General features: G+C 41.4%; 1 protein-coding gene across 1 annotated transcript in view; it reads right to left on the bottom strand.

Moving 5' to 3' along the window:
* The window catches only part of ACTR3 (actin related protein 3), a 42,830-nt gene that overhangs the window by 6,555 nt on the left and 14,713 nt on the right, over positions 1–21,562 (bottom strand). The window contains exons 2-8 of the mRNA XM_032215561.1: positions 13,316–13,371; positions 7,140–7,264; positions 6,643–6,753; positions 4,459–4,554; positions 2,821–2,928; positions 1,874–2,017; positions 77–250 (exon numbers count right to left, since the gene is read on the bottom strand). Coding sequence (XP_032071452.1) covers positions 77–250; positions 1,874–2,017; positions 2,821–2,928; positions 4,459–4,554; positions 6,643–6,753; positions 7,140–7,264; positions 13,316–13,371 — 814 coding nt within the window. The remainder of the gene's footprint in view (positions 1–76; positions 251–1,873; positions 2,018–2,820; positions 2,929–4,458; positions 4,555–6,642; positions 6,754–7,139; positions 7,265–13,315; positions 13,372–21,562) is intronic.

The following is a 21,562-nucleotide window of genomic DNA, read 5'->3' as shown; positions in this document are numbered from 1 at the left end:
AAAATGTAACAACCATCCCCTCTTTTACTTCAAATATTATTTAGGAAGAATTCACATATAATATGCTTCAATTTACCTCGGGATGAAAGAAGATTTCTGGCCCTAAGAATCTTTCATAGCCAACATCAATGGTAAATTCTTTCTTTGAGATAGCATTGATTCCAGTATATTGCTTAATCCACTTGGTACCATCTACATCATATTTATTAAATTCTTTCACTAAGTCTGGACAGACATAACTAAAACGTTCCTGGAAAAACAAAAACACATATTTGTTAAAATGACTAAATATCCAAGCTTTCTATCTGATCTTTGTTAGATATAACAGGACTAAAAGTTTCTCTGAAAACTAAGATACAGACTGGTATTAATTTATCAAATTTCTACATTGCCCATTTCAGCTAAGTGACTGTAGGGAGTTTACAAATGGCATAAATGTGAGGATATCAAACATGAATATTAGTCACCTATGTTTAGATAATTAGTACTTGGTACTACAGGAGTGGGTTGCTGCCGGGATTACTGCTGGTTCGGTGCACGCACAATATTGCGCATGCACATTCCACGCATGTGCGCAGTTGCCCATAAATAGGCCTATGCATGTGCAGAAAATTAAAAAATGGGGGAAAATTGCCACGTCGACAGGGGAACCAATTTGGACGCATGGCAGGCCTGGGTAGTTGCCAGTTCCGGCGATTCAGGCCGGCAAACCACTACTGGTTTGGCCTAACCAGTAGGAACCCACCTCCGGGTACTTAGTATAGATACATTTTATGCATCCCTAAAAAAATTACAGAATCCAGAGTGAACAATTTTAATTCTTTCAGCAGCAAGACAATAATAGAAAAATGCAATCATACATATTGTTGCTATAGTAACATATTGTACAATCATATAATCAAAAACCTATCAATAATAATAGATGTATTTGTGGAAAAATATAGACAAAGAACTTCCAGGAAAGAAATTATAGGTCTTCTCAATGTAAAACCAGAAATCTATTTAGAATTATAACATACAGAAGAAAAAATAAGTTGTTGGCTAGTTAGCCTCTCAGTTCCTAATATTAACTGTTTTCATTTATTCATGGATTAGCCATAGAATCTATCAGAGTTAACAAGTAATTAAAATTAACTTAATGATGTAAAGCAATACAGGGTTAAACTCAAATTCTTCTAACCTAGAATTGTACAAAGAGTGAGTATCATTTTGGATGAAGATACTGGATCTATTAAAATTTCCACACTTCAAAGGTAGCTCTAGTTAGAAAGTTGTCGTATACCCAAGTATGAAGAGAATCTTGCTATGGGGAATGCAAATGCCTTGAAAATATTAATTAATCCAAATAAATAATACAGGACTGTGAAGAACCTGGTAGACAAAAAACTATTTGTTTCCAGATTATTGTTCCTGACCTTTCTAATAGCTCCCTCTCTGCTGCCATTGGCTTTATTGGAAGCAGGAGAAACTCTTTCCAATTATTGATTCTCTCTGCCATTTTCCTTCCATTTTATTACTCTCTGCTCACACTAGAAATAGCTAAACTTCAGCAAAAGCTAGACAGAAAAGATTGGGTGTCCATTTTGAGGTTCTGGATTATAGAAGCAGAAATAAAAGCCACCTAAAGAGCTTCAGAAAAAGAGCAGCCATTTCTGGTGCATCACAAAATCTTGATGCAAGGGCATAATTGTAGAGTTGGTTGTCATTTTGGGGCTTCATTCCAATTTGCTGTGAAGGCTGCTAGATAGCACAGAATATACATATGCAAAGCCAGGATTTGAATTTTAATATATCAATTTGCACTTGGATCAATAAATAAACATTCATTAAAAGTATTGCTGATATATCAATTAATGTTAAGCAAATATATTACCTTGACTGCTTTAGCAGTTTCCAATGATTGCTCTGGAGGGATTCCTACTTCTCGTTCTCTTAGCAGCTGCTGAATAAAGTAAGTTATATCTCGTCCGGCTATTGGAATATGTTTGATACAGCTACCAATTACATAACCTTCAGCCTGGAAATAAAAAAAATGTCCTCGGTGACAATCATAAATCATATTTGATCTTCTTCCCACTGGTGCATTCCTGGGCAGAAATGTACTTGACCCTGTACTCATCAGAACCAATTCTGATGATGTCACATTAAGGAGATGAAAAGATAAAATTCTGTTAATCTAATAATCCTCTCCTCTTTCCCCCATTAATTCCTCCTAATTTATTGTCAGAGTTAATAAAAGTTGCAAGACTTGCATTTCATAGGGCTATAGATCACCTGTAGGGCATTTCAGTAATGCATTTATACCCTGCCTTTCTATTTATATAACTTTCAAGGCAGCCTATAGCACGATCTAATAATAATATCTAATATCGCTTTCTCAGGAGAACACCAAAACAAGTATTTCAGCATTAGCATTTTCTATGTCATGAAATCTTTGAAGAGCATAACTTTTCAGCAGATATACCAAATGATGTCTTTCTGATGTTTTAGACTTAATTTCTACCACCCACAAAGTATGGAATTTTAAGAATTTCTAATGAAATATTTTGAAGACACCAGGTTAACTATCACTGAAATATTTTTAAATAAAATAAACAGACTGTTTAAGTGCCTTATAGTTTGTAAACTAAGAAAATATATTTCTTAACATTAGTTAAAAATAATAAGTGTTAACATTTTGCATACTTTGTAATTTGTGGAGGATAGTTACATAGCTCTGAACTCATGAGGAAAAGGCTGAAAACAAGATTGTGCTTTCCATAATAATTACACTATTAGGAACTGTACTTTAATAAATGAAACTGTGTAATTAAATCTTACCACAGGAATGACATGAGTGACACCATCCCCGCTATCTATAACCGTTCCAGTCAGTGTCCGTTCTCCTACTTGTCTTGATGTCCAAGATGCAGCTAAAGCAAGGACAGCCTACCAAGGAAATAGTTTGAGTATAAATGTTTCATAATCTCAAAAAAATGAATACTACATGAATACAATATATTTATACTGCATTACATAGCCTAAGAAAATTATACACATTACAAGAAAAAAGTGAAAAAGAAAATGAAGAACATATAAGAACAGATAGTTTGTTAAATTTTAAATATTTGCCGCAGCACTATAAAAAACTAGAACTCTTCTGAAATTTGCACTCAAGCTTTGAGATAATCTCAGTAGGTAAAGTATTGATGGAAAGCAGCACTATCCAACTGAAGCTACATTAATTTCAGACTGGCTGAAAATACAATATTCTTTTTCATATTATCTTTCTGGCATAAAGTGATTGCAAATATGATGAGTTCAGGTATAAGAACTCAATACAATATTGTGTTAAGATTATCCTTTCCTACTTGTACTGTTCACTGTATTACAATATTTCTTACTATGTAATCTTTCCAATATAGTAATCAGATATATTATCAATCCTTTATTAAGAAGTGTAATATACATAATCAATAAATATTGATGAGAAATGTTAGTGTCAGAATTATGACTTAAAATAAAGATTATCTTAAACTGCAAAGTTACGCCAAATGTCTTGTAAATGTTAAACAAACAAAAAAAATCCTATCAAAAGAAATACTGTGGTAGCAAACCATGGAAACACTATAGAAGAGTTAAGTATAGAAATAATAAAACTATAGGCGTCATGGTGCTCTTTCATCCAATAAACACTTATTATAAGGTGCTCTATATCCTGAGAGTAGGAAGAAGTGAAATTCTGATTGAGAACTTACATAGTAATTGTCGTGCTAATAATTCTTTTCTCCAAGAAGCAGAATTCACAGACAATTATAGATCACATAAAACAAAGACAAACTATACTTTACAAGATGATTTTGATCTTACCTCAATTGATAGAAAGTTAATTTGTATTACTTTATGAAATTCTACATTAGTGTTATTTGCACATTGGTAGTATTTCCACATCACACCTAATCATAAGAAGCAGTTAGTGCATTTTGTAAAGAAACTATTAGCCACCCCTCCCAAGCAGTATTACTAGTGCTCATTGTTTAGTTAAGCATGCTATCCAACAAAAGGTAAAAGACAGGACTAGATGTCCAATACTAGGAACAGTGATTTATATATCCCAAATTAACAGTCAGAAAAAACAAAGAAGATAAAGGAGTGCATTTTAGTCGTTTACAAACATAGAGCTTACAAAACTTTCTATTATACTTCAGAACATATTTGGAACATTTCCAAATGTATGAGTTTCATGCAAAAGGCCTCTCACCTCAAACTGGGGTGAGCTCATTGTCGGTCCAGCGGGCCAGTTGGACATAGCAGGAAAGAAGTTCTCATAAAATTACCATTATTATTTTGGTCAGATGCCAGAAAGAAAAGTTCTAAGTGCAGTTGATACAGAACAGGCTAATTCTGGGGCAACTGACGCAGAATCCACATAGTTTCTTAAGGAGTATTATTTAATACATTCAGAATTCTACATCTCACCTGAACAGCAATGTAAAGCCCAGGAACATTGAAGGATTCAAACATGATTTCAGCAGTATATTCCCTGTTTTCTGGAGTATTTAGAGGAGGTTCAGTCTGTGAAGAAAAAAACAACTATTCAGCTCAATTTAACCTACTTTCTGTAGCCATGTAATATTTTAGCTGAATAATTATACTTCATTTTACTTGTTTTGATAGCTTTACAGGATCTAATATATCCAACACCATAGATGAATTGATTTCTTACTGAAAGAAGTATAAGTTCTCTCTCTACTATATTGTGCTTGAATTGAGACCTTTTTTTAACTTCCTAAGTATGCTTATTTTTCCCCACAAAAAGCAAGTAGGGCCTGCAAATATAGAACAATGTTGTCCCATTATTCCCAGACATTACCTTCTCAAGGAACAGAATAACTCTGATAACTCTCTTAACTCTGTTAAGGAACTCTGCATACAAATTGGAAACCTTGCTAATGTCAGTGAGTGAGGAAAAGATTTAATAGCAATACAATACGTCTTACATAATTTCATGAACATTTTGTTTTAAAAATAAAGACTGCTCCTGAAGAGTTCTTTAGTGAGCTAAATGAGGTCAGCAATTTTACTTATTCTTTCATATATTGCAACTATGTATTTTATTATAATAGCCTTACAGCCATTAAATACTAGGTAAGCTCTGACTTTCTTCTCCCATCTGGCTTCAGAGACTACAAATATTATTTCAAGATTTTAAAGCTATAAAATGCAGAAGCATTTTAGAGGAGTACTTTAGGTTGGTTATTGTCCCAATAATTGCTTAATTGCTATAATTATAGATATGGAAGGGAACAATTGGGCTATGGAGTCCAACTCCCCCCTAAATGGAAAGAATCCAAATTCTCTGATTAAAGAAGGAATCCATCCTTGACAAATTACCTACCAAACTTCTGCTTCAATAGCTCCATCAAAGGTAAGCTCTCTGAACTGGCTTTGTTTGTTAAAATTTATTATTGTAAATATCTTAATAATACATACCTTTAGAAACAGTTTCCCCAGATAATTATTTTCTCCCAAAAAATATTAACTTGGTATCTGTTTTATGAGCTTGCTTTTTATGTGTTCTCAGTATTATAGCAATAAGACATACTGTGTTTCCCTGAAAATAAGACCATGTCTTCTTTTTTTGACCCCTGAAAAACCGGCTGGGGCTTCTTTTCTGGTGGGTCTAATTATTGACTCACTTCACCGCAGCGGCACTAACAGCCCTGCCCAGCAGGATCCAGCTGCCGCCCCACTTCTTTTGCAGCTGCTTCCCTTTGATTGATCCGGAGCTATGTTATTAGCTGCAGAAGCTTTCTGGAAGGCATCTGAAGGGGAAACGGAAGCCATGGGGTGACACACACATCAATCCAAAGCTCGTTTCTCAGCTGCAGAGGGCTTTCTGGAATGCTCCATGGTGAAACGGAAGCCAGGGGCGCATGTGAGTGATAGCAAGTGGCCACAGAAGCGGGACACAGAATAAGTGGCCGCAGAAGACGAGGCAGGTATTGGGGTATGCAAGGCCTACTAGGTAGGGCAGGTCCATCCCCCCAATCTCCACCCTAGCTTAATTTTTACCTCACCCCACCCCCAGCACCCCAGGGTGGGCAGGGTCTTAATTAGGGCTAATTTTGAGGGTAGGGCTTAAGGGCTAATTTTGAGGGTAGGGCTTAATTTGAGCTCATGTGTTCAAAAACATGATAGGGTTTCTTTTTCGGGGAGGTCTTATTTTAGGAGAAACACACTTTTCAGCACTCTCTGGGCAGTTTATAATGTCAGCATATTGCCCCCAATAATATAGGTCCTCGCTTTACTGACCTCAGAAGGATAAAAGGCTGAGGAAACTTTGAGCCCCATTAGGATCAAACTCTAGGCTGTGCAGAGTTTGCCTGCAATACTGCATTCTAGCCATTGCACCACCAGGGCTTATTCTGTGAACCAGACAACTACCTTATTTTATTTTGCTGTACCGCATTTTAAATTTTTATTACAATGTAATTTTGTATTATATATCATATTGTTGTCCTGTACTATATATCAGATTTAATTCTTTTCAGCTTTTGCTCAATTATCTATTACACTTGTTTTTACAAATTGAAGGATTTGTTCTACTTTGAATAATGAGTATCCTGAGTCACCAATACTTCAAATCGATTTTATACTCACCAAAAGAAAATAATGGTCTTCAGGTTCTGCCCTTAAATATTTAAAGATAACTTGTTCCATAAATCTCTCCATCAAGTCCCAATCTTCAACTATGCCATGGCGAATGGGCCACTGTTTAAAATGTGAATGTTGTTAAAATAATACTAAATTTAAACTTATGGTAGAATCACATAAATATGAATAAATATAACTTTGCTCTGGCTTATTTGTACATAGTTTAGTATACAGTTTACATTTTTACATGATACTGCTCTTTTTTAAATCAAATCAATTATCATAACTTGTTTTAAAATATACCGGTAAGCATCTTAAAACTTCATCTTAACCTGAAATATTAACATACTGCTGTTTATAATAAATTATATGATACAGTAAATAAAACATTAGTTTGTAGGAAGAAAATGAAGTTCAAATTACTATTCATCCCTGAAAGTTAGACAATCTTTCTTTCTTTGCTTAAAAAAATAAAAAAAAATGCCACTTTTAATTTTAAATACCTTTGTTGCATATGTAGGCTTTTCTATTGCTTCATCCCCGATAAAGAAGTCTAAGTCATCCACACCTTTCATAACCCTTCTTTGTGCCTGATCGACAACTTTGGCCGATTCCTTAATGGCAATACCTTTATTACAGAAAACAAGAGAATTTATACCCTTAATTTTTAATAAAACATTTATTCTTCTACAAAGACTTATTACTCTGAAGGATATTACTGTTGATAAGTTTATCCGGTCTTCTAGAAAAAATAAATTTAAAATACAATATAATCCTCTACTTAAAGCATTACTAGAATGGGGGGGGGGGTGTGTTTCATACAAATGTCCGTTAAATCTGAGTGTTATTTTTTTAATCTACAAAAGAAGTGTACAGAGCTCATTGATATGGATAGAGTGTTAAATGTTTGCATGAATCAAGCAGAACTGAGAGATAATAGAATTCTGCACAGAAGTACTAGAACCAACAACATAGACAAACCTTAGTTTGGACTTTAAGAGATAAAGTCGATGTACAAATCTGGTTTTCTATATTAAACATTCAAATTGTAATTTCACTATTTCTATTCACTAAAAAGGGGCTTAAACATGTGCTTCAGATATATGAATGAAATAGGAATTATCATTTTTAATGCCAAGCACAAGGCATTATACCAGAAATACAGCCTCATTACATTTATATACCGTATTTTCCCGAAAATAAGACAGGGTCTTATTTTCTTTTGCCCCACAAAATATGGCCTTGGGCTTATTATAGGGGGAGGGCTTATTGTTTTGGGGTTGCCAGGTGGCTGCTCCCTTGCGAACTGGCTCCCAAAGAGCCGGGCACAGTCTCAGGGGCAAAGCAGTCATGAGGTGACCGCGCTCACGAGAACCGCCCGGCAACCCCCTCTCCAACCGGGCAGAGCGCCATTAGTTGACCTAGGGGGTATCCCTAAGAAGCCAAGGCACATGGCGCTCTACCCGCTCCCCAGCTCCTGCAGCTTGGCACATTAGGGATACTTTCTAGGTCAGTGCATGGAGCTCTCCCTGCAGGGCCAGGGCGGCGCCTCCGCCGTGCTCCGAGCATAACTTCTTCTCTGGCTTCCAAACTCCAAAACTCGGCTGTCAAGTCTTCCAGCAGCAGCTGCTCTAGGAGTTCACTCTATGGTTGTGGGCCAGCTGCCGGACAGAGAGTCTTCTAGCAGCCAGCCCACAACCATAGAGCGCAGTCCCAAAGCGGCCGTTGCTGGAAGACTCGGCAGCCGAGTTTTGGAGTTTGGAAGCCAGAGAATAAGTTATGCTTATAACGTGCGGCGGTGGCGGCACCCTGGCCCTGCAGGGAGAGCTCCATGCACTGACCTAGGGGGTATCCCTAATGTGCCAAGCCGCGGGGAGCGGGCAGAGCGCCACGTGCCTTGGCACCTTAGGGATACCCCTTAAGCCAATGAATGGCGCTCTGCCTGGCTGGAGAGGGGGTTTGCCAGGCGGCTGCTCATGAGCATGGTCACCTCATGGCTGCTTCGCCTCTGAGGCTGTGCCCAGCTCTTCTGGAGCCCGTTCGTAAGGGAGCAGCTGCCCAGCAACTCCCCCTCCAGCCAGGCAGAATGCCACTCCCCAACCTAGCGGTATCACGAAGGCAGGGAAACACGGTATAAAACTTTCTTTTATACAGCAAATATTGATTATTTGTACTCTGTTTATCAAAATGTTCACTTTACATTCTAAATGTGCATAAAATGCATAGTTGTAAATCAAAAAGTATTGAAACTGTTTTTAGAAAAGAGATCACTGAAAATTGACAACCTGATATTATATAATCAATTGATCACTATAACCAGACAAAAGTTTCATCTTTAACCCAGAGCATTAACACTCTTCATTAAAAGATGTAAATAATAAATAATATTCTGAATGGACAGAGAATAGAAATAATAATAATAATAATAATAATAATAATAATAATAATAATAATAATACAGAAACAATCAAGTTATCACAACACTTGATAAGTGATAAATCTATGGGAGGACAGACTGCCTGAATAGATTATAAAGTCTGTGTTTTTTCCTCTCCCTCCTTTCCTGGCCCTTCACCAATGCTGAAATACATTATCAGATTTTATTTCTCAAGTGCACTAAAATAACATTTGTCTATTCGTCTGATTCTAGATTACAGAAATAACAAGCTATCATATATAAAATATAAAGCCTGGCTGTTAAATCATGCAAGTTCTTTGGCTAGTTAAAATATTAAAAAAGAAAAATAGCACTGAAAAAGCAACGTATCTGAAACTATGAACTGAAAATTATATCTGGATAATTTAAAAAAAAATGTTACCATGGTGTTTAAAGACAGGAGGTATTCCTGCAATATAAAATGATTGCCTTGGATTTATGCTGTATGAGAATTTTAAAAAGCCTTTGAACAAATATGATACTTTAAGTACTTTTAATGATTAAATCATTACTCCAACCTCTTAAAGATAATTATTAAAAATGTAAAGGAAGCTTATTAAAATAAGTAAAATATACAAAGGATTACATATATTTTTGATGATTTTACAATCTATAAATGCTCGGTGTGGTGAATAAAAATAATTTAGCATTTTCAGTCACACTGAAATGCCATATATTAAGGAAAAATTATTGAAAATGTGACAATAGCAAAGAAAACAGCCCATAACATAGTTTTTCCAAAAAATATTTTAGAAACTTTTAAAAATTTTTGTTAACTAATATGTTGTTTCTGTAGTAAAATAAAATTCTTTTGTAAGGTAAAAAGTAAAATCTGTCCCTGTATACAGGGAAAGGAAGAATCAGAATTCTACCAGATATGGGATAAATGGTATAGATGGATGGAAGAAAGAAACAAAAAGCAATGAATGAATATAACAACACTCAAAAATAGTAGTTATGAGTAAAACAAGAGAGTCAAGATTGGTGAAATCAATTCAGGACGATAGCTGGCATATAGACTGTAGAACAAAAGAGAAAAAGGGAAATGATATGAAATTATATGGGTTTGTGGAAATACCATCCCCAAGAAAACATAAACTGGGATTTGAAAAAGACACCTATAACAATAGAAAAAGAAAGGGAGGGAAGAAGGAAGGAAAAGGAGTGGAAGGTGGAATGGAGAGAAAGAGAAGGAGATATAGTAGGAAAGGAAGAGGAAGAGTGGAAGAGAGGTAAGGGAAGAAGAAAGAGGTAAGGAGAGGTGGGCGGAAGGGAGAGAAAGAGAAGGAGAGAGGGTAGGAAGGAGAAGAAAGAGGGTAGGACTAGGGGAGAGGTAAGGGAAGAAAGAAGGGGAAGTAGAGGAGGAAGGAAGGAAGTAGAGAAGGAAGGGAGAAAAGAAAAGAAAGAGAAAATAAGGTGGTGTTACAGCAGGTGCTAGGGATGGTAAACAAAGCAATCCAAACTATACCTTATAACCTTTTAAATGGAATAACAATATTATAAGAATGGCAAAGAAAAAGAATAACTACGTGAATGTATAACTATAATTGTATGTAAGAGAATAAATGACAGTAATAATATAAAGCACAATATAAGTAAATAATATTTGGTTATAAATTGCTAAGTATAAATAAATATAGAATTGTACATAAAAATGGATAACAAATAAGGAGATTATGAATGCAAGATAGAAATGTATAGAAGGGAAAACACTAACTGCAAAGAAACCGATACGGAACTGCTGTATGATATATGATGGCACTTATTGTTCCTATGTTGTTTTAAGTTATGTGTCTGTTTCTGTTGATGTGTTTATGTATATAAAATAAAAATTTATATGATGAAAAAAAAAAGTAAAATCTGTCCCAAATGCAGCTTTACCTGATGATTGCACAAAGATATTTACACTGATTCACAGGCAATATGGAAGTGATTTGTTACTGCCTTTTTCCAGTATTTTTTTCCAACATTCCAGTTATTGGAAAGGGAAAGACCCTTGAAATCCCATATCAAATTAGTTCAAACATGTTTAGATTTAATAAAATGAGTAAAAGTGGATTTGAGCTTGCCACTTGCTGTACTATGTATGCAAGACATTATTTAAGACACTTTTGATAAATGATATGGTTAGTAAAATGTTACGATGAGTCATGGAGACAGAAGGGCCATGGAACAAAACCCTCTGCCCACTTCAATAATCCAAATTAAAACATCACAATAAATGGCTCTCTAGACACTATAGGATCTGCAACAAAATATTGCAAGAATCCTTATCCCATAATGACATTTTTAGGCCAAATATACATCATTTCAGAGTTTGATGTAAGATGGGTGGCTATATAAATGTTTAAAATCAAATAATAAAATCCTCAAAATCTAGGACACTATAAAAGCTTGTTAAGGGGGTCAACCAGGCAAAGCCATTACCCATAATCACTCCAGTTCTCATTTTCAACATCCTGCAATTTGTAGTAAATTGATCCTGTTCAATTCTCACTTTGTTTTTCTTTTACTTTTGTTTTCTGATTTATTTTGGGATGGTCTATGTTCAACTTAACCTTTTGAATCCCTATATCTTTTTATTTCAGCAAACTGTTTCTTCTCTCTTATTCACCAGTGGCCTCATTCTTTCAGCATTTAACTAGATCAACTCACCATCAAGGAGAATATTATTTATCTTTCTAACAATGGTATAACATAGCTCCATGATGTCAAACCAATGGCATGCAGCCGGAAGTGGCACATAAACTCATATCTCCGGGCACACCAGCCGTTGCCTGTTGCTCTTCCAGGTTCCGGTGTGCACCAGCCAGCTGGTTTTCATGCGCATATGTGCACCAAAAACCGAAAGATCAGGTGACCAGAGTGCATGGGCACATCAGAAACCAGAAGCTCACCTTCCTAGCAGACACATGGGAGCGTGCGTGCCAGGGAGCTGCTCTCCTCCCCACCCCACAAGCTCCATTTCAATACTCGGTGCGATGCCAAAAAGGTTTGCCAACCTTAGACACTACTCTTGTTTCTCATATATATGTTCCTCCCTTTATTTTTGGAATTTATTTAGTCATGTTTAATAACCAGGGGTAGGTTAAATTAAACTGTTATGAAACACTACATAGAATGGTATTCTTTAAGCTCATAGTAATATATTAGTAGTTTATTTATAGGGAAAATTAAGGAAATATTGAATAAGGAATGCCATGTGAGCACGGAAAGAAGTTATCATTTCCTTGACAATCTGAAAATGCTGAAGGAGCAAAATGTTGATTAGTTGTATTCTGAATGAGAGAATGAAATAAGCAATGGAAATCAGCATAATTATTCTTGAATTTGTCTTCAAGGACCAAAACACCCGCCACACACACACATAAATTTCATCAACTGATATCACACTTCTTTAGAACAGTAGTGTAACATGTGGATATAATCTGTTCTTCCCTGGAGAGAAAGAAAAGAGAGTACCTCCAAAATATTTATTGTTAATGTTTCTTAGCAGTTCTCCCCAGAATACATCCAAATTTCACATGGCATTTAGAAAGGAAAAACCAGGAAAGGCTTCCCAAGATAAACTATTATGCAAACAAGGCAAACCAAACCAGCAATTTAATACCAACTGGTTCCACAGTAGAATAATGCTGTTACTAATACAGAATAGCCAAGCACCAAAAAAAAGAAAGGGGGAATGATAAAATCCTGGATCAGTAAAAGAGCCAAGATTGCAATTCTCCTGGAAATTGATAAAACTTTCTCATTTAATCATCTTTTGTTCTAATTGCACCTGCTTCTATTTATTAGTCAGTGAAATGAATTGTCCTGCTCCAGCAAGACTCTAATCATTCAGCCAGTGCCAAACTACCAGAAAGGATACAAATTTCCAACAGATAGTTAATTTTACTCTATATCCTAATTAGAATAACTTTAGATAAAAGACATAGTTTGATAAAATACCAAAAGAGGGCCTAAATGAACTCAATACTAATTACATTTTTTTCAGGTTTTTCCATTAGCCCAATAATACAATGATCAAAAAGTTCAATGATGAACTTTGCCTCTTTATAAATTCATAAATTCTAAGTGTATCTTGTAATCTGAAAACACATTTAAAGTGGTTTCAAAATAAAAGTATAAACCTCATTTAAATGGAATTTCAAAAGTATGAATATTCTTAAAACTGTGAGCTAAATTAAATGACAATGCAGTTACATCTTTTAAAACCACAACAATGTATCCCAAAACACTTACATGAAGGAATGATGAACTGTGGCTCTGTATTACCAGCATATCCCAGTTTGGTATACCTGTAAGACAAAACAACATAAACAATCTACTTTAAAAATGATCAGCAAAACTGCAGTATTTACAAATCAAAGTCACATGATCAAATATTGATATACAAAATTATTAATCAGAGACACAGTCTCCTCACCGAGTGTCATTAGCCTAAATCTTTCAGGACAGTACTGAAAAGATACTGCTGATGCCAACTATACATCTGTCAAAACAAAGCCCATTAAGAAATGTGAAGTTAGGCAGCACAAGGTAATATTTTTGTTCCAAGTGACAATGCTAAGATATACTGAACAGATGCATAAACAATATAATACAATATCTTGTACCGATTATCTGACCATAACAAAAAACCAACAAAAACAATAGGGAAATAGTAGGGCATATTCATAATAAACTGTCACCCTTCCAGTTGATCCCAATCTCTTTAAAATAGTCTATTTTCTTCAAAATAGTCTTTGATACAAAAATGCTATCTTGCTAGAGATATGCAGGTTTATTTCCTGCAAGACATTTTCAGTTTTGTTGAGTGAATGCAGTTTGCATCCAAGCAAGGTATGTCTTAATAGTTAGTGCACATTTATAGTCTTTCTTTAAACAAAACTTAATGGAATCTTCCATACCTTATCGTAGAATCTACCGTATTTTTCAGAGTATAAGACACACCGGAGTATAAGACGCACCATGATTTTGAAGAGGCAAATTTTAAAAAATGTTTTTGCACTCTGAAGACCTCCCCCAAATGGACCGTTTTTCACAAAAACAGGCCCGTTTTTCTTTTTTTCAAAAAAAAGGGCATGCATAGCCTTTAGGAGTCTTGTAGAGTTCTCTGGGGGGGGGGGCAAAATTGAGCAAAAAACGGCCCGTTTTTCACTCATTTCTGCCCTCACCAGCCCCCAGGAGCATTCTATAAGCCTCCTAAAGGCTCTGCACAGCCATTTTGGTGAAGGGGGCAGGGTTTCGGGAGGCAAAAAATGCTGTATTCAGTGTATAAGACAGGGCGTTGGTACTTACCTGATATGCCTCTTCTCATAGTGAGGGAGGAGTATCAAGATGGGCTGACCTTGTCCTCTAATTGATTGGGCTGAGTCAGATAAGCTCTTTGGGCCACGCCCCTGGCCACCAGGTACCACCCAGTTATCGGCGAAGAACCTTATCTGACTCCCTGTGTCATCCATTCCAGACTTTATCTTAGATTCAACCTTTATTTATTCCTTCAACATAACAGTTTAACAACCAAACATAATGCTTTTGCTACATAACCATATCAGGGAGGGGCTGGATACTCCTCCCCTACTATGAGAAGAGGCGTATCAGGTAAGTACCAACGCCCTTTCTCCACAGTAAGGGGAGGAGTGTCCAGGATGGGACGTACCAAAGCTTACACGTCCCTAGGGAGGGTTACAAGCTCACACAACCTTATGCCTGGTGAGGTGTCATCTCGGCTCTGTACACAGCCTGTAACACCCTATACCCAAATGAAGCCTCTGCCGAGGCAAAGGAGTTCAGTTTGTAGTTCCTCATGAATGATGAGGGGGAAGACCACGTAGCTGCCCTACAGATCTCAGTCAATGAAGCCTGGGTGGCCCAGGCTGTTGAGGTGGCCGCGCTTCGTGTGGAATGCGCTGTAATAGAGCTCGGTGTTTGCAGACCTTGTGCTTGGTAGGCGGTAACAATACAGGTTCATAACCACCTGCCTATGGTGGTGGATGTCACCTTGTTCCCCAGGGATCCCGGCTGGAAAGAGACAAACTTCCTGTTTGGCCGGGTTCTTCTGAGGTAAATCCTCAGAGCCCTCCTTATGTCTAGGGTGTGCCACTTCCTCTCTAACGGGTGAGAGGGGTCCGGGCAGAAATTGGGCAATATCAATTCCTGCGAGTGATGGAAGCAGGAGCACACCTTAGGGATGAAGGAGGAGTCCAAACTTAGTATCACCCTGTCCTGGTGGAACGCAGAGATCCTCCCTGGCTGATAGAGCCTGTAGTTCGGATATCCGCCTGGCTGAGGTGATGGCCCCCAGAAGGCAACTTTAAGAGTCAAAACCGTAAGAGACACAGTTCGCAAGGGTTAGAAAGGAGGGCCTGCCAGAGCGCCCAACACCTTATGCAAGTCCTAGGAGGGGTACCTGTGTAACGTAGGTGGCTTAAGACAGGATGCCCCCTTGAGGAATCGCCTGACTATAGGGTGGTGAGTCAAGGTCTGTGACCTACCGCACAGAAGTACCGATGAAATGGCCGAGATCTGTCTCCTAATCGTGTTGGGAGCTAACCCTCTGTCCAGGCCTGCCTGAAGGAAGTCCAGAACCTGCAGGATCGTGGCTCAAACTGGATTGTGGCCCCTGGAACTGCACCATGTTGAAAAGGAATGCCATGTAGTGCCCTAAATGTGCTCCATGGAAGGTCTGCAAGCCACCTGAATAGTCTGTATCACCCTGGGAGAAAAGTGGCCTTCCCTCAGGATGCTCCACTCAAGCGTCAAGCGGTCAACTGAAGCCACTGAGGGTCCGGGTGCTCCAGCGATCCCTGGCTGAGAGAGATCCTCTCTTGGGGAATCTTCCAGGGCCTGTCCACTGAGATTGGAGATCGGCAAACCAAGGCCAGTGTGGGGCACCACCCCTGCCCACTCCCGCAGGATTTTCTGTATGACCTTGGGAATCAGGGATAATGGTGGATATGCATAGAGGAGCTCCTGGGGCCATGGGCATCAGAGAGCGTCCACTCAGTTCAGTTCAGTTCAGTTGAGTTTATTTATAGGCCGCCCTTTTCCCTGAGGGGACTCAGGGCGGCTAACAACTTGTATGGGAGGGGAAGACATACAATAACATAAAAACACAATATATAATTAAAACCAAGCAACATTCATACAACATTCGGGTGGGGGCGGACTATGGTCTTACCCCCAGGCCTGGCGGGATAGCCAGATCTTGAAGGCTGTGCGGAAGGTCTGAAGGGTGGTGAGGGTACGAATCTCCACGGGGAGATCGTTCCAGAGGGTCGGAGCTGCTACTGAAAAGGCTCTCCTCCGCGTAGTTGCCAGCCGGCACTGGCTGGCAGATGGCACTCGGAGGAGGCCTAATCTGTGAGATCTTATGGGTCGAGAGGAGGTGATTGGCAGGAGGCGGTCTCCCAAGTACGCAGATCCACTACCATGAAGGGCTTTGTAGGTAGTAAGAAGCACCTTGAAGCGCACACGGAGATCAACAGGTAGCCAGTGCAGCTCACGGAGGATAGGTGTTATGTGGGCGAACCGAGGTGCACCCACAATCACTCGCGCGGCCGCATTCTGGACTAGCTGAAGCCACCGGATGCTCTTCAAGGGCAGCCCCATGTAGAGCACATTGCAGTATTCCAGCCTAGAGGTCACGAGGGTGCGAGTGACTGTTGTGAGAGCCTCCCGGTTCAGGTAGGGTCGCAACTGGCGCACCAGGCGAACCTGGGCAAATGCCCCCCTGGTCACAGCCGACAGGTGGTAATCAAAGGTCAGCTGCGGATCCAGGAGGACTCCCAAGTTGCGAACCCTGTCTGAGGGGTGTAAAATTTGGCCCCCCAGCCTGAGCGATGGAACACCAACCAAATTTTTGGGAGGGAAACACAACAGCCACTCGGTCTTTTCTGGGTTGAGTACAAGCTTGTTAGCCCTCATCCAGTCCCTAACAGCTTCAAGTCCCTGGTTCATCACGTCCACCGCTTCATTGAGTTGGCACGGGGCGGACAGATACAGCTGCGTATCGTCCGCATATTGGTGGTATCTTATCCCGTGCCTCCGAATGATCTCGCCCAGCGGTTTCATGTAGATGTTAAATAGTACGGGAGACAGGACCGACCCCTGCGGCACCCCATATGTTAGGGGCCTCATGGTCGATCTCTGTCCCCCGACCAACACCGACTGCGACCTGTCCGAGAGGTAGGAGGAGAACCACTGCAAAACAGTGCCTCCCACCCCCACCTCCCGCAGTCGTCGCAGAAGGATACCATGGTCGATGGTATCGAAAGCCGCCGAGAGGTCAAGGAGAACCAAGATGGAGGCGTGGCCTCCATCCCTGGCTCTCCAGAGATCATCGGTCAATGCGACCAAAGCGGTTTCTGTGCTGTAACCAGGTCTGAAGCCGGACTGGAAGGGGTCCAGGTAGTCGGCTTCCTCCAAGGACCGCTGGAGCTGGTAGGCCACCACCTTCTCAACAACCTTCCCAATAAAGGGGAGGTTGGAGACTGGACGATAGTTGTTAAGTACGGCTGGATCCAAAGATGGTTTCTTCAGGAGTGGTCTCACCACCGCTGTTTTAAGCGCAGCGGGGAAGTGCCCCTCCCGAAGCGAGGCGGTAATAACCGCTTGGATCCAGCCCCGTGTCACGTCCCTGCTGTTAGCAACCAGCCAGGAGGGACACGGGTCCAGTACACAGGTGGAGGCACTCACAGCCCTCATGGCCTTGTCCACGTCCCCGGGGGTAACATCCTGAAACTCAACCCAGCGATGGTCTACCAAATCGTCCTCTCGTGTCTCGGCTGGCTCTGCAAAGGTGGAGTCCAAATCCGACCGAAACTGAGCAACTTTGTCCGCCAAGAACTGGGCATAGGCTTCAGCCCTACCCTGCAAGGGGTCCCCCGTATCCCTCTTATTTAAGAGGGAACGGGTTATCCTAAACAGGGCGGCTGGACGGGACTCGGCGGACGCAACCAAGGTGGCAATATAAGATCTCTTTGCTGCCCTAAGTGCCCTGATGTAATCCTTGGTGCAGGTTGTTAAGAGTGCTCAGTTCGATTCGGATTTATCGGACCTCCACTGGTGCTCTAGGCGTCTCCTCCGGCGCTTCCTCTCCCGGAGCTCCTCGGTGAACCAAGGAGGCCTCCGGGATCCGCCGCCTCGGAGGGGCCGTAGTGGCGCAATCCGGTCGAGGGTCTCCGATGCTGCCGAATGCCAGGCAGCAACCAGAGTCTCTACCGGACTGTGGGCGAGAGTATCAGGAATAACCCCAAGCTCCGTCTGGAACCTCAAAGGGTCCATAAGTTGCCTGGGGCGGAACCACTTGGTCGGTTCCTCCTCCCTACAGTGGGGGTTTGGTCTTCGGAAGTCAAGCCTCAGTAGGCAGTGGTCTGACCACGACAGGGGTATGATCTCATTACCCCTCAGACCAAGATCACAAATCCACTGCTCCGAAAGAAATACGAGGTCGAGCGTGTGACCCGCAGAGTGAGTTGGGCCCCGAATTATCTGGGTCAAGCCCATGGCTGTCATGGAAGCCATGAACTCCTGCGCCCCATCAGAGTGTTCACCGAGCGTAGGCAAATTGAAATCCCCAGGACCATAAGCCTGGGGAACTCAATTGCCAGCTCGGCTACCGACTCGAGGAGCGAGGGGAGGGCTGCTGCAACGCTGTTGGGAGGCAGGTACGTTAGCAGCAGGCCCACTTGACCCTTGAGGTCCAGCTTCACCAGTAGGGACTCACACCCGACAAGCTCCGGAGCAGGGATCCTACGAGGTACTAAAGACTCCCGAATAACAATAGCCACACCCCCACCCCTTCCCTGAGCTCTCGGCTGATGAAGCACCTGAAATCCTTCTGGGCACATCTCTACGAGGGGGACTCCTCCCTCCTGGCCCAGCCAGGTTTCAGTAATACATGCCAGGTCTGCCCCCTCGTCTAAAATTAAGTCCCGGACGAGGGGAGCCTTGTGAACAACAGACCTGGCATTTAGCGACAACAGCCGGAGACCAGGGTCCTGACTACTCGCGCCATCTGGCCTCGGAGTGGGACTCATAGGGCCGGAAGGAGGGATCTCTGTGACGTAGCGAACCCTCCTTCCCCGGTAATGGCCAGCCCTAAAGTCCCCGCCATATCTGCCCCTCCCCGTTACGACCGTAATGCTCCGGCCCACTCCCGTGTCCGTGGTCCCCCCAACCACACCTATAGCTCCCGCATTCCCTGACAGGCCCTCCGAATCAGACACACTCATTCGTTCACTCAGACAGTCCCCACTCCCTTCGTCCATGTCTGATACCTGGAATAAAACCTCGGGAGCTGGGCATTAAAAGGGGTGGTGAATAGGTCGACCTCCGGGCATCTGAAGTGCCTTGCCACTTCCTCGAATATTGCCAGCTGCAGCCTCCACTCTGAATTGTCCACCTCGGTCCGGCTGAGCCAGTAGGCTCTGATGTTGTCCACCCCTGCTATATGTTCTGCAGTCAATGACAGAAGGTTCCTTTTGGCCCACTGCCCTAGTCGTTTGGCCTCCTTCATGAGGGCCTTAGATCTGGTCCCCCACTCTCTGTTTATGTGAGCCTTGGTGGTGATGTTGTCTGTGAGGACTAAGATGTGGCTGCCCCTGACAAGGTGGCGAAATTGCAGGAGGGCCCAATGGACCGCCCTGAGCTCCAACCAGTTTATGTTGAGTCAGTTCCGCCTGGCTCCATTGTCCTTGCGCCATCTGAGCCTGCAGATGGGCGCCCCGTCCAAACAAGCTTGCATCCATTGTTACCGTCACCCTGTCTGGCTTTCTGAAGATCTTGCCCTTGGAGATTGCCGGGGACATCCACCAAGTCAGTGACCGGGATACTTCTGTGGGCAGAAGAACCTTTGTCTGGGAGCAGCTCATGCGCCTTCGCTGGAAAGGCAAAAGGAACCATTGGAAGTCTCTGGTGTGGAACCGACGGACTATGCCAATGACAGACACCACGGTGCCAAGCAGTTTGGACAGTGTGGCTAAGGACACCCCCTGGCTACCTGAGTAGCTAGCTGTCTGAGAGAGAGCTGTCTTTCTGATGACAGAGGAACCCTGCCTGTCTCTATATCTATCAGGGCTCCTAGGTGGATCAGACTAGTGGACAGGTGAAGGTGGCTTTTGGCCAGATTTACTGAGAACCCATGGTCTCTCAGGACTGTCATTGTGGTGTCTAGATCCTTAAAGGAGGATCACTGTAACAACAGGTCATCTAAATAACATTGAATTCGAAAAGGAACCTGCCTCAGGTGAGCTGCCAATGCCGCCATTACCTTCCTGAAAGGGAGCAGACGACAACCCGAAAGGCAGGGCTCGATACTGGAAATGGTGCCCTAGGTAGCAGAACCTGAGATGTTTACAGTGTTCCGGAGCTATGGGTATATGCAGGTAGGCCTCTGTGAGGTCTATGGAGGTGAGAAAATCTCCCTGACTAATCCCTTCCAAGATGGAATGCAGTGAATGCATCTTAAACCTCCAATAGCGGATGAAACAGTTCAGGCATTTCAAGTCAAGAATCGCTCTCCAGATGCCCAAGGCTTTAGGAATTACAAAGAGAATAGAGTAATACCCCTAGCCTTGCTGCTCTAGAGGCACTAGCTGGATGGCCCTGATGTCCAACAGGTGTTGGATGGCCTCCTGCATCAGCAACCTCCGGGTTGGGTTGTTTGAGACCGGGCAGCTCCGAAAGGAACTCGGGAGGTTGGTGAGGAAGTGGAGTGAGAGACCATACCGAATGGTGTTCTGGACCCATTTGTTGGAGGAGGTTAAGTCCCAGCGAATGCAATCCAGTTAACAATGAGTTCAGTCCTTTCTTTAAAATTTTCCAGGAGCTTGGGATGATCACAACCGCCCATTTAAAAAGTTATTAAATATATAGAAAAGTTATTTTCTATCTGGGAGGCTAATTTGTGACAGATGTGATATCATCTTTGGCAGCAACATCAGAGACCCTTTCTTTGAAACTTTTCTTGGACTTGAGCTATTCCAATAAGGTTCCCATTTCTGACTTTGGGACTATTTTGTTGTTGTATACCTTATTGATTAGAATTAGAGAAGCAGGATAGCTATGGTTGCTAAGCTGCCTTACAGAATTGACACTGGCTGTAGCTGTTAAAGAACTCCTTGTAAAATGTGGCAGCCAGATACAGAATAAGGCACACCCACTCAGCCATGTTTTAAGCTTCACTGAACAACTATGTTTTTAAAAACTTTTCCATTTAGAATAGACTAGTCTGATAGGCCATATACAGGTAGTCCTCGATTGAACCCAAAAACTATGTTGCTAATTGAAACATTTGTCAAGTGAGTTTGCCTCATTTTACATCTTTTCTTGTCACAGATGTTAAGTGAATTATTGTATTTGTTTGTAACATGGTTGTTAAATGAATCTGTCTTCCATATTGACTTTGCTTGTCAGGTTGCAAAAGTGGATCACATGACCTGCAGCCATCATGAATATGAACCAGTTGCCAAATACCTGAATTTT

This window comes from Thamnophis elegans, chromosome 1 (assembly GCF_009769535.1).
Source record: "Thamnophis elegans isolate rThaEle1 chromosome 1, rThaEle1.pri, whole genome shotgun sequence".
Lineage (NCBI taxonomy): Eukaryota > Metazoa > Chordata > Lepidosauria > Squamata > Colubridae > Thamnophis > Thamnophis elegans.
The sequence above is the reverse complement of the archived record's forward strand: the minus strand, read 5'-3'. Positions and strand labels throughout refer to the sequence as shown.